General features: G+C 37.1%; 1 protein-coding gene across 2 annotated transcripts in view; it reads left to right on the forward strand.

Moving 5' to 3' along the window:
* ATXN10 (ataxin 10) overlaps positions 1–13,924 on the forward strand; it is a 95,032-nt gene that overhangs the window by 33,965 nt on the left and 47,143 nt on the right. For both annotated transcript variants that reach the window (XM_042890314.1, XM_042890315.1), the window contains one exon: positions 7,140–7,220. In XM_042890314.1, coding sequence (XP_042746248.1) covers positions 7,140–7,220 — 81 coding nt within the window. The remainder of the gene's footprint in view (positions 1–7,139; positions 7,221–13,924) is intronic.

Genomic DNA, 13,924 nt, shown 5'->3' on the forward strand with positions numbered 1-13,924 from the left:
ACTGATACCTTCTCTTTCTCTTTTAGAAGCTTGATCCTCTGAAGAGCTCCAAGATATTTTTTTAATATTTCTTTCTTTGCCATCTTTAATATTGGATACAGAGCATTACTTCAAAATAGCTTTAATTAACATTTATTAGGCTCTGTATTTTTGAAATGCCTCTGAACTTTCAGTCAACGCAGCTTCTTAACTTGTTTTGTGGCAGCAATCCTGTAATCTTGAATACTAGGCAATATACTGAGATTGTTGCTGGTCTGACTCCCAAGGGCAGTGATCTGAGACAGGCATCTCTAACAGATTCTTCAGAATGTAGCCTGACTGGATGTATACTCCTTTGTTTTCTAGCCTTTAGCTAAAATGTTAGAACAAGACAAAACTAGAAGTTTTACAGACTGAAAGCTGTTGAAAATTACCTGTCTTGTCCTGAATGTTTGGATCTGTATTTTGGCCTGTAAAGAATGCCCAGAGCTTACTGCATTCAGAATGTTTAGAGGGGAATGATGTTAAAGAATGCGATTCAAAGCATAAGTCTTTGCAAAGGCTGGCTCTGCAGAAACAAGTTAGTAAGTTTCTTTTCTTTGGTTTGATTTATGCCATAGTAATTAAATGATCCTATCTACTCAACAGTTCTTTGCAGTGTAGTTGTTCTCTGGAAAATGCAAGGATCTTTGTAATGTGCATTTACTGTCTAGGCTGTTAGCCTAAGAATACGTATCTGCTGACTTTGGTGGAAAATTTTTTAAGCTGCTACAGCTTGGTGTATGTTACTGTTCCTGTCCTGCCTTCAGTCCTGAAAACTTGTCCTTTAGGCGAGTAGGCTCCCCTTTGAGGTATTGGTTTTGATCTCTGTCTTGCAGTTTGCTCTGTTCATGGACACAGTTGTGGAATTAGCATTCCTTCTTGCAAGTGGAAAGGTTTTAAACCTCAATATTTTTTTTCTGTTGTTTCCACCTTCTTTTGAGGTTTTTGTTTGTTTGTTTTCATTTAATATTAGTTCTCTTTTATTTTATCTCTCACAACAGATCTGTCTCTTAAACTGTGATCGGTCTTTCTGCATTATTCATACTTAGATTTTACTTTTTCCAATGTGCAGTCTACCCACTTCCATTCAAAGGAATTAGCATGGTTTGCAAGCTCCTGTGAGACGATCCTTTATTTTCTGTGTATCCTCATCTTTCCAGTGTACCTTCATTATGGACGCTAATGCACTTCTGAAAAGTTGATAATTTGTTTTGACCATATCTTAAGCATGTAAGTGAATATGCTTAGTCTGTAAGGTTATGTTTCTTTTTATAATCCTGCTTTATTTTGGCAACTGTTGCCTGCCTAAGGATACTATCTGGGAATTGGACAGATCCTTCCCTTAGCAAACACAGCTGGAACACCCTGTTCAGTAACTGAAACATGTTTCCCACTCACTATTCCCATGTGGTTACTACCAAAATCTGAAGAATCTTCTAACAAGCTCCTCTGCAGCAGTTCCAAGGGAAGAAGAAAGCACAAGCAATATCCAGCATTACGTGTGCAATATGATGAAAAGGCTTGCCAAGCTCTGCCATTTTTTTCTACAAAAATGTTTTTGTTTTAAACATGCAGAAGCCTATGCTATTAGGCTCTGGAAAATTGTGGAGCCTTTAAAAAGTCATTCCTCTGTGTTTCACAACACATGCGTACCAACTCCCTTTCGGGTTTATATTAATCAGCAGCAGTGAAGTGTGTCACACAGTTTAGAAGCTGCTGCATTTAGAAGAGAAACCAGCATAGAATGCCACATGAAATCTATTTTAAAATATTGAACCTGCAAACATATGTGTTTTGTAAAATAATTAGGAAAAAGTAGTACAAAACTACATTATAATTTATCCTAACCGAGACCAGTGTGTAATCTAAAAGCTGTTTATTTTAGAAATAGTTTGGTGGTTCCATTAGAGATGAGAGTATAGCTTTGTCATCACTTTTTCCAAGTGTGTGCAACATGCAGTGCTGCTACTATGAAAAAACAGGTTGCATTTTTGATTCCTGAAAAGCGAGGAACAGAAATCCTCCATTTTAAATAAGAGGCATAATATGCCTTTTGGCTTCCATCAAAATGATATTAAGAGTATGGTCAGCTGTTTGGCATTAGAAATAAGTTTTTCTGAACATCTACTTTTTCTTTTTGAAACCACAGCTTGGTGATGACTGTAAAGATTAGGTTATGGGACTACGCCTCCCCATTTTTGCCTTTGGTTATTTTGTCCTGGCTTATGGAAAGAAGTGTGGACAGAAACTAGTTGCTCCTGTGGCAAGGAGTCTTGCCCATGGACACAGATTTGAAGGCAAAGATGGAACTCTGCAGTAGAGTGCTTGTTGCTTAATTGGTATGCATGCAGTGCAAAAACCAGAAAATGTTACTTTTTTTTCTTTTGGGGCTGGCAAATCTGTCTGTCCTCTCTGATAGTTTAGGGTTTCCCCTGCTCCTTTCTGCTCTTCAGAAGGTAATTCTTATTTTTAATTCCAGGAAAGTTCGAGTTATGTTGCAGGTTCCAAGTTCAACTGTGGTTTTAAATAGTACTGACAATTGGAAAAGTTTCCTTAATTGTAGAGATCTGAGTAGCTTCTACTTTCTATTTGCAGAAGCAGCATATTGGCACAGATCTCCCCAGTCTCTCAAAGCTCAGGTTCACATGTTTATTTGTCCTTTCATCTCTTTCTTTTTGAGTATTTTACGAAGACAAAGGGGTAGAAAGTAATTTTTTACTTTGTAGCACTTCAGGAAAAAAAAAAAAAAGTGATTCAGAGTTTGCCCAAAAGTAAAAATAAATCTCCTTTCGGTGTCTTTCACATGTAGCTATTGAATTGAACAGGAGTGTATTCTAAATGTAAGAAATATTATAGGTAGTTTGAAGTTGGTCTTGTAGGCCTGAGAGTTGACTTAGTCGACCATATCATGGCCTGTGCAAGGAGGATTCATTCATTACAAGTAATAACTTTTGAAGATGGAAGGATATTCACTGTTGTGTTTTATTCCGTTCAGGAGAAGAGTATTGTTACTGTACTTGGGATTAAGCCTTAAATATAGAAATGGTTTCCCTTACTGTCCTGTTGAGCAAGAAGTGCTTTAATTCTGCTGTTTGAGTAGAGTTAATTACACGCACTCCAATTCTCGTTAGTTGTTTTTTGTTTGTTTTTTTTTTTTGTCTTCTTTTAGTGGTTTAGATAGAATGCTTATGCTGTTGTGGAAGGCCAGAATACTTCTATTTCTCAAGTGTGTTCTGGTCCCAAGTACATTGTTTTTTCCTGTTGTTCTTTTCTTTTGTTTTGCTTTAAAGGCTTGTGAGACAGCTTTAAAAAATTGGCTGCCTAAATTTTCTTTTCTTTTCTTCAAAACTTGGATTATTTGTCATGCTTGTTTGTTGTAGTAAAAATTAGTATTTCATTCTGATTAAGGAATGGGTGGCATGACTTTGTTTGAGATGGTGAAATATGCTTTTGGTTTTGAGATGAGAAATTTGCTGATCAAACAGAGAATTCCTATGTGTTTTTCTTCTTTCTCCTAAAAAAATTTTGTTGCCTTCTGAGACAAAGGATGCTGTTCTCCGGACTTGCTAATATAATCAAATCAACTTAATATGGAGCATAACATTTTGTGATCAAATTGATTGCTTACACTCAGCTTTGACTGGACTATAATATGTTATAAATATATATTTGGGATATACTGAGTTCAAGTGTAGCTTATACTATTTTGTCTTGTCTGATGCTCTAGTTCCATTTGGAACAGTGAAACCCTTTGCTATTTTTAAATCTTTGAGCATCTCCTCCTGTAGTTACCTACTATGTAAGTGCCTGATATATATTTTTTTAAGTTTTTACAAGATTTTTAGCCAAACAATTTTTAAATTTCAAGAACATTAGCATATTTAATAACACTGTTCATTTGTTACTTTGCAATGCTTGCATAACAACTTTAATTTTCACCAGTTCTTTCACTAAATTATAGTGGTACTGAGTTTATCCCAGTGGTTCTTGTGTTGGCCTCCAAAGAGATTTAAATCTATTATCAAAGCCTTTTTTGGGCATTTGTAATGCCATGTTAAGTCAATAACCTGAAACTAAGTGTCTTTCTTATTTCAAGTTTCTGGATTGTCTTACTTTCATTCTTCTTCTTCTCCCTTACCTAAATGAAGAACAAGAGAGCTGAAGACTGAAAATGGCAACTTTAATTCTTGCACTCTTGTTTAACTACCACCAGAATTTCTGAACATGGTATCTAGAGAGAAGTGCTTTATCCCACTACTGATTTTTTTATGACATCTCCTGGTAATGCTCTTGAAAAATGTAATGCACTGTATTCTTTCATGCAGTAATGTAGGCAGTAGATAGGGTAAAAGAGAAAATCAAATATGGATTGTCTTGAAGTTAAAAGATGAAGAAGCACATATAGAAGTACATGCATCTTTATAAGCAAAAACTTTCCTCTAAAATACTTCAGACTTGTCTAGCTATGAAATTCTAATCCAATTCTAATTCTAGTGACAGATGCATGTGAATAAATACAAGAGTATAGTCCAAATAATGACTGAAAGACCAAATAATGACTGAAATACGGATCTTCCATTTAGCAGTAGTAATCACCAGTTTGCAATTATTAGCGTTATATACATATATTTTGTGAGAAGTATTTAGTTTTTTTAACTGCAAGACAAGTATCCAATAAGATTTCCCTAAAGCAATATTGATCATGAAAGGTAGAACACAAAATTTATAGTTCCAGTTGCCACACTGAAAAATCAAGCTTTGTATTGTTCTTTAAATGCAATATTAACATGCTTTATTGTCAACTGAAATTTTTACATTAAGAAGCTACACAGGGCTGTGTTTTTCACAGCCATAGTTATGGATTTGGGGTTTGTTTGTTCGCTTGTCCCTTTTATGAATGCAGATGGAAACCTTTGCTTCTACTCAAATTCTTAAGAAATGCAGTCAGTTATCATCTTGAAGGTTTAACTGTGGATAGCTCTTATGCCATGAATTGTTGGTTTAAGAACTGTGGAAGTATTCTCCTTGACTGCTGTGTCAATGGTTTGATGTAATTGTGGTGTTACATCTGAGTCTTTGCTACTTAGTGTTGAAATATACAAGGGCTGCACTAAAAGTAATACTGGCCAATGATAGCAGAATCAGGTGTTTGCAGGATAGCAGTGAAGTTGAACCTTCCCACCAACATTTCATTAAATTTTGTTGCCATGTGACAGATGACAGCAGAAGGACAGTGACAAAATGACATTTGAAATGGAAGTGCATATGAGGCAAAGGTGTGTCAATGAATTCATTCATTTGGAAAAAATTGTATCCAGTGACATTCATCAACATTTGCTGAATGTTTAGGGAGATCTAATTGTGGATGTTAGCACAGTGAGATGGTGGGTTGTGCGTTCCAGCAGTGGTGACAGTGGTGGTGGGTCTCCTCGCTTAGCATGCAAGCTCCTGTTCATTGCTGGCAAAAAACTGCAGATGGAGACTGTTGAAAAGTTGTGTTTTATAGCTAAGGATTTGCCTTATCAAATAATGTTATTGTGCTCTTTGTATCTGTTGTAGCTTCCATGGGAACAAATAGGAGGCATTACTTTTGGAACAACATTTACATGTGTGCTGGTAATTGTGGGGAAGTCTATACATTCAAATTTGTGTTGAGAAACTTAGATTGATGTTAAAATGGTTTTAAGTTGAGGGAGGGAAGATTTAGGTTGGATGTCAGGGGGAAGTTCTTTACAGAGAGAGTGGTGAGGTGCTGGAACAGGCTGCCCAGAGAGGTTGTGGATGCCCCGTCCCTGGAGGTGTTCAAGGCCAGGTTGGATGGGGCCCTGGGCAGCCTGGTCTAGCATTGAATGTGGAGGTTGGTGGCCCTGCATGTGATAGGGAGTTTGGAGATTAATGATCCTTGAGGTCCCTTCCAACCCGGGCCACTCTGTGATATGTCTATATATGTGTATATACAAATATACATATACATTTATCCTTCTAAAATTTCCATATTAAAAAAACTGAACCAGGTGCTGGCTGAGTCTACATTTAGCATTGGAAACAATAATAGCTATTAACTTTCTGGACTTCTTGTTCTTTTATTCCCCAAATTGTTATTGATTTTTTTTCCTAAAAGTAATTTGTTAAATCTTTAGGCTTTCTATGTAATCTCTCTGTTGGCTATTAATGGATTTTTGATAAGCAAAAGGCTATTTGGAGAGTGGAATGTTGGCAGGAGATGGATGGAATATTTGAAATGCTTGGTTTTCATCATACTATGCCTATTCTTCACAGCAGCTTCATGAGCAGAAGATGTTCTGAGATTTGTTCAGTAATTAATTTATATTTTATAGGAATAAACATAGATTGAAAAATGCATAGATTAATATTCGTATACCTATGCAGAATACATAACACTATCCCTACTTCTAGGTTCATAATTTAAGGATTTTTTTTTAATTATTTTTTTAAATGATGCTGAAAGAACATGACTAGGTTGAAATTACAGGGCCAGTGTCTAATGTTGTGAATGATACTTTGGAGAAGTAGACTTCTCCAAAGATCATAGTACACAGTACTAGTACATAGTACGTAGTACAGATCATAGACTGTATTTCATCCCCTTACAGAGCAAGGAGTTGAATTTGGATATTGGCTTCAGTTTGTGTTAAAGAAGGGGAGTGTTTTTTTTGGCAAGTTAAGAGAAGTTTTTTGCTTCCATGCATCTGACAATGCAGTTTCTGTTTATTTGGATGCTTTGTTTGATTTTATTTTATTATTTTATTGAGAATTTATTTGGATGCTTAAAATCAGTGTTGTGATGAATACCATAATAGTATTCAAGCCTAAACTTTGGCTTTTTGCTTAGATACCTAAAAATTGGATTAGTCATTTATTATTGGAATTGTGGCATTCATTTTCTATAACTGGTGAAAGATCTTAACTAGCTTTCCTCCAAGCTTGTTTGGAAATGGGAAAATGTAGGGGAAACAATACACAATTAGCGAAATAGTATTAAAAGTATGTCAAATGGTTCTTTACAAGTAAAATTAAGTAGCACCATTTGGAATAATGGAGAAGCTGTTTTCTTTGTACAACCAGTAATAAATATTTTTCTTTTTTTTTTTCTTTAGGTTCTTAATTGTTACAGACTATTTGCTGCAATGTCCAGAGTTGGTAAAAGCCCTCTATGCCAAACTGAGCAATCAAGAAAGGTAACCCCAAAACCAATGTGGCTTTTAGTATTTAGCATTCCATATAGAGTATCCTGTTCACATGATTGAAAAACTGTGTGGTTTCGTAGTTGGCACAAAATCTCTAAATACATGTTTCCATGTCAGTAATGGTTTTAAATTGGTTGGTTAACATTACAGTTTAGCCACAACTGGCAGTGATTTATGTAGGGTTGCAGAATCCAGGTTGGCGCCATTACTTGGTAAAGAAATACTTCAGAAAAAAAAACAAAAAAAAACACACAAGACTTCATGCCTGTGCCTTGATTTCATAAGAGCACCACACCCTGCAGTGTTTTACAGCTATATGTCAAATGTCTTCATCTGTTCATGCTCCCACTGTATTTTTAAGAAAAGAAAAAAAAGACTTTACTGAACATGGAAGTATACCTAGTGCTGGTTAGTGGAACATAAAAACAAACAAAAGTAGATGTGCCGATGCTTGTGATAACTTAATCTTTTTAGTATTTCCAGAACTAAAAATAATAATAATATTAGAATATTCTCACATTATGTGATCCTATGTTTGTGTATTCAAAATAGCTACTTTCTTCCCCCTTTGCCTAGGGAAGTTGCCGGTAAAAGACAACACATTAAAAAAATCCCTGTGACTTATGTTTTTTTTCTGTAATTTTGATCTGTCTAAAACCAAAGTGTTATTACAAATGATCATTCAGACACAGGATAGAGAAGAAATATGTTATAAATTGAGGTAAATAGCATAGATATACAGGTGAGAGATGGGAATAATGAGGGATATACTGTTCTTCTTTCTCCTTTCATCAGGTTAAACAACTGGAAACAAAAAATGAAGTGTGTGCATACTGTGTCTGCTGATAGAGGTTCATTAACCAAGTGTAGAATTGCAAGGTTGGAAACGACCTGCAAGATCATCCAGTCCAACCATCCTCCCACTACCATTGCTATCACAAGCCTCTAAATATCTTGTAACTCCAAAGTGGTTAGTGGGAGAGGCTGTTTTTTTGTTTTAGTGATCCTCTTGAAGACAGCCAAGACTGGGTTAGGTTGTTTGTTTGTTTTATATCATAGAATCATATTGTAGAATCATAGAATGGCCTAGGTTGAAAAGGACCTCAAAGACCATCTAGTTTCAACCCCCCTGCTATGTGCAGGACCACCAACCACCAGACCAGGCTGCCCAGAGCCACATCCAGCCTGGCCTTGAATGCCTCCAGGGTTGGGGCATCCACAACCTCCCTGGGCAACCTGTTCCGGTGTGTCACCAACCTCAGATTGAAAAACTTCCTCCTAATATTTAACTTAAACTTCCCTTGTCTCAGTTTAAGACCATTCCCACTTGTCCTATCACTATCCACCCTCGTAAACAGCCATTTCCCCTCCTGTTTATATGCTTCCTTCAAGTATTGGAAGGCCACAATGAGGTCTCCCTGGAGCCTTCTTTTTTCCAAGCTTAACAATCCCAGTTCCCTCAACCTTTCCTCATAGGAGAGGTGCTCCAGCCCTCTCATCATCTTAGTGGCCCTCCTCTGGAAGAGTTCCGCGTCTTTCTTGCGCTGGAGACCCCAGGCCTGGACGCAGTACTGCAGATGGGGCCTCACAAGAGCCAAGTAGAGGGGGACAATCGCCTCCCTCTCCCTGCTGGGCACCCCTTTTTTAATGCAGCCCAGAACACAGTTGGCCTTCTGGGCTGCAAGCACTCACTGCTGGCTCATGTCCAGCTTCTAATCTACCAGGACCCCCAACTCATTCTCTGCAGGTCTGCTCTCAAGGAGCTCTTCTCCCAGTCTGTACACACACCTGGGATTGCTCAGGCCCAAGTGCAGCACCCTGCACTTGGCCTTACTGAACCTCATTACGGTTTCATGGGCCCACTTCTCCAGCCTGTCCAGATCCCTTTGGATGGCTTCCCTTCCTTCCAATGTATCAACTGCACCACTCAGCTTGGTATCACCTGCAAACTTGCTGAGGATGCACTCAATGCCATAATCAGTTTGTAGAAAGGACCCTGCTGAGTTCATTTCACGCACTGTACAGATGGTGATCAGCTATGTTGACAGGAAGTATGTTTGTGTAGGTTTATGGATTTTCACTGAATTTATCAATCAATTTATCAATTTAACAAATCATGTAAACTCTACTATGCTTTTCAAAAAGAAAATCACAGTTCAGTTGTGAATTTGATGCCTCTTGATTTACTGTCAAACACATGGAAATATATGTTGTAGAAAGTCCTTGCGTGTCTCAGTTAAAAAAAAAAAAACAAACAACAACCCAGCAATGGCATCTTTCTATGTAACATTCTAGAGTATTTAAAAATGCATTTTTTTGAGATATATGAGAAGACAAAACCAGGTCAGATAAACACATTTTGACTGTCATTAACTAGGGAAAAAAAGTGACAGTATAAACCGAAGCATAGGGAATTCATTGTTTCGAAACGAGACAAGGAGCCTTCACCGCAAGAGTGCCGCATTGGTGTCCAATAAGGCTGACTGAGCCAAATAAACGGAGAAAGGACGGATGCGGTATTGAGGTGTCTGGAGAAGGCAGCTTAAGCTCATGAATAAATGGTACCTCTCAGTTACAGTGTTTTCCATCATGCACATTAAATACGCTTACTTTAAATATATTTACCAAAAAGAATTAACTATGTTGAGAAAGTTTGTGAGTACATACGTTAGTAGTGACTCTTAAAGTTGGCAGTTGCCTTAGATAACCAAGTATATGCAGTTTATAACCACAATATTTGCACTATTTGCAGTATTTGCACTATTCAAAGCATTTCCTGTAATTGAAATCTAGTATATTTGTGATATTGTGGCCATGATGTGTACCATAAGTAGCTCTTGTTGTAGAAGTGGTTCTGTAATCTGAATTTCCCATTAAAAGACAAATTCCTGACTCTGAACAATTTTCTTTTTCATTTCTTAAGAAATTTAAGCAATTTGATGTTGCGTGCCTGAGTTTGCAAATTGCATGGAATAAGTACTGAGAAAACGTGATCAGCACTTCTAATGATACTCTTGCTCTGAAAAGTGTATGATGATGTGACAGTCTTCTATTTCTTTGCAAGTGATTACAGCAGAAACATGGCCATAGTATTGAGCCAAAAGACTGTACAGATACTTGAATTCTTTGCCAGATTTGAGATTTCCCTGCACATGTACGCAAGTATTTGGCAGAAGAATGCAGAAAAAGCTTACTCAAGTTAGGCACTAGTGTGGACAGTTTAAATTAATGCCTTGAAAGTCTTAATTACATTGTAAAACTTAAAATGCATACATCTACTGTCATTTTTAAGAAGGTTTCTTGCATTAATCAACAGCAACATTACAAAACAAATGTTTAAAATTTTTTAGGCCTCTGAACTATTAGATTTGGTTTGGATTAGTGTTCTCAGTGGATGATGTATTCACTGAACAAATTAACAGCAGTGAAATTGGTACTTGAGTAATGTAACTGGCACCACTTCCTGCTACAGGACTGCTGATGACCAGTGGCAGGTTTTCATTTGTGGTAATGTTTATAGATTTACAGACACAAAATAGCTGGAGTTAATTGTGGGATTATAGTCCATCCTGAATTTGAGTTTACGATCAGTTACACCTACATAAGGTGCTTACAAGTATTGTTACAAATCAAAAGAATTTCAGATTAAAAAAAACAGTTTTCATCAATGACATAGACGATGTCCTCAAGTGCACCCTCAGCAAGTTCGCAGATGACACCATGCTGTGTGGTGCAGTTGATACATTGGAAGGAAGGGAAGCCATCCAGAGGGTTCTGGACAGGCTGGAGAAGTGGGCCCATGAAACCGTAATGAGGTTCAGTAAGGCCAAGTGCAGGGTGCTGCACTTGGGCCTGAGCAATCCCAGGTGTGTGTACAGACTGGGAGAAGAGCTCCTTGAGAGCAGACCTGCAGAGAATGAGCTGGGGGTCCTGGTAGATTAGAAGCTGGACATGAGCCAGCAGTGAGTGCTTGCAGCCCAGAAGGCCAACTGTGTTCTGGGCTGCATTAAAAGAAGGATGTGGCTGCAGGGGGAAGGAGATGATTGTCCCCCTCTACTCAGCTCTTGTGACTCTTAGATGGTCTTTGAGGTCCTTTTCAAAACTGGTCATTCTATGAATTGATGTATTTTGAGAAAGAGGTAAATTTGTCTTACAGAACCACTGTTAGTGGAGTGCTTCAATGCTGAGATATCCCAGTGTTATAGAAAGAATGTTACAGTTGTCTGGCATTTTGGAAAGTATAAATGATTCACATTTGCAGTAAAAATTGTTGAATTATAATAACATTATGAAATTGTATGTTGCTGTTTTTAGTTGAGCTTAGCAAAACTTCACTGTACTTTGTAATAATGGGTTTCCAGGTACAAATTGTACATTAAGGTTGTAATTTGCTTGCAGATTCTGAGAGACAACAGCATGTTTATATGTGATTGCAAATACTTAATAGTAATTGTTCCAAGCTCCTGGTAGTTTGATTAGATTTAGGAGGAATGAATTAAATTTGGTTGGGGGAGTGGGGAACATGAGATTGACAAAGGTCTTCCTATGTGGTGCCAAAAAAAAAAAAAAAAAAAAAAAAAAAAGGAAGATAACACTGCACTTACTGGCACAATCAACTCCAAATAAATGTAATAAACACATGCGTTTGTATTCAGATATTGAATGAAAATTCATGGTGAGACATGCTAAAACTGGTACTTGCATTTGTCATGTTTTGTGGCACTTTATTGTTAATTGTTTGCATTTAGCTATCATCTGATGGCTAAACAACTGTGAGATCAGATAAAAGAAATTAGCAAGTTTTACTATTTTGGAGAAATAACTTGGAAAAATTCTAGGGAGCCTTGGAGGAAAACAGGAACAGTAGAAGAAAGGAATGTAAGGGAACTTGCATTAGAACAAAAAGCATTGCTCTCAGGAAGTTTTGGCTGAATGCCAGACTTGCTGGAAATTCTGGGGAAAGATGAGCATGTCCTGAAATGACTGCCTGGAAGACAACTCAATAAAACAGTTCTTGACATACAAATACCTCAAGAGAACAGAAAATCTTCATATACTGCCTGCATGTAATTTCTTTTAAATATCACTGTTATTTCTCTCCAGAAAGATTATGGAGGCCTTACAGGGTACATGATTTTATTCCAAGAGTAAGAGTAATGCTAAAAATTTTCTTAGCAGTAATAACTTTGTATCACTAATGCAGTTTATGTAAATATAGGGTGACCCTCTAAATTCTTTACAAAAGAATTGCTTGTCTGTTTTAAACATGGCTTTTTGGTTTACTGGTGCAACAGTAGCTGACTGGTGTTCTGTTACACAGGAGATAATATTTTATGGGAATAATTCCAATACTCATAAATTCTATGAGGAGCTTTTCTTTCATAGCTTAACGTACACTTGAAATGCTCAAAACCTGGTAAAAACAGATGAGTAATATCTAGCCCTGTTTTGGGGATGAGTGAAATGTCAATGTAGTTAGCCTGATTTTAGTCTAGATTGTCAAAGCTGAAAGCCTAAGGTTGTTGGTTAATGGTAGGTTGTAGACAGGAAAGCTTGTGTTACCCAGTTTTAACCTGCTGAACAAACATGATGACTGTTCTGTGTTGTTATTCGATCATGTTTGTAAGTGAAGCCTGTGAGAGAGTTTACCAGTGTTTGGTAGACTTCTGACTTAAGTCTACCCTTCTGCAAATGTGTTGAGTACATTTCTGTGCTACCACATTGAAAAAGCATTTTGTACTCATTCAGATAATTGTTTAATGCAGCTATATTAATGACATTTAAGGCTAGGTTTAGCAAGAACTGATTAACTGTTACTTGATCAGTAGGGGTGAGGTTAATAAAGCAGTGACCATGCTGTTTCCACAGAAGATGACATTTTTCTTCTTCTTCTGACAATTGGCTTGGTGAATTTAAAAAAAAAAAAAAAAAAGAAAGAAAGAAAAACCATCTGAATTGCTCCACTTATGTAAATGTCAGCCTTTCTATTTGAATTGCAAATATTTTAGCAAAATAGCCTACTGTTGAATTTGTTCAATAAATAGAGCTCTTTCAGATTGAGAGAATTACAGTTAACTCCACTAGCCCATGCTCTCTCTTCAGTGCTGGAGTTCAACAGCAAAGCTGTGGTAGAGCCTCTGCCACTTTAAAGTTCTCTTTTCTCAAAATACTCTGAGTTTGCCATGATAGCGTGAAGGGACATCAGAAGTAAAGCAGCATTAGAATTGTTAAATTAAGTGACCTGAGTACTTAGCTGAGCAGCTATGTTATGTATCCACTTTTAATAGGCTGAATTACTCTCCTTGGATATATGAATAATTAACTTGAATTTACAGTAATCCATCTAGTGACAATTATAAAAGAGCCCAGTGTACATGCGAGGTCTGTTCCAAAAGTAATGCCTTCTATTTTATTATTTTGGCATATGATGTCAGGGATGAATGTTGGTGGTATGGCAGTGAAGGTTGAACCTTCTCAGCAACATTTCATTAAATTTTGCTGCCATGTGACAGATGACAGCAGAGATGCAGTCTGACAAATGATGTCTGAAATGAAAGTGCATATGAAGCAGAAGTGTGTGAATGAATTCCTTCATGTGGAAAAAATTGTGTCTAGTGACATTCATCAACACTTGCTGAATGTTTAGGGAGATCTAATTGTGGATGTTAGCACAGTGAAATGGTGGGTGTAGTGTT

This window comes from Lagopus leucura, unplaced genomic scaffold (assembly GCF_019238085.1).
Source record: "Lagopus leucura isolate 7727_CA_CO unplaced genomic scaffold, USGS_WTPT01 Super-Scaffold_100159, whole genome shotgun sequence".
NCBI classification, from domain to species: domain Eukaryota; kingdom Metazoa; phylum Chordata; class Aves; order Galliformes; family Phasianidae; genus Lagopus; species Lagopus leucura.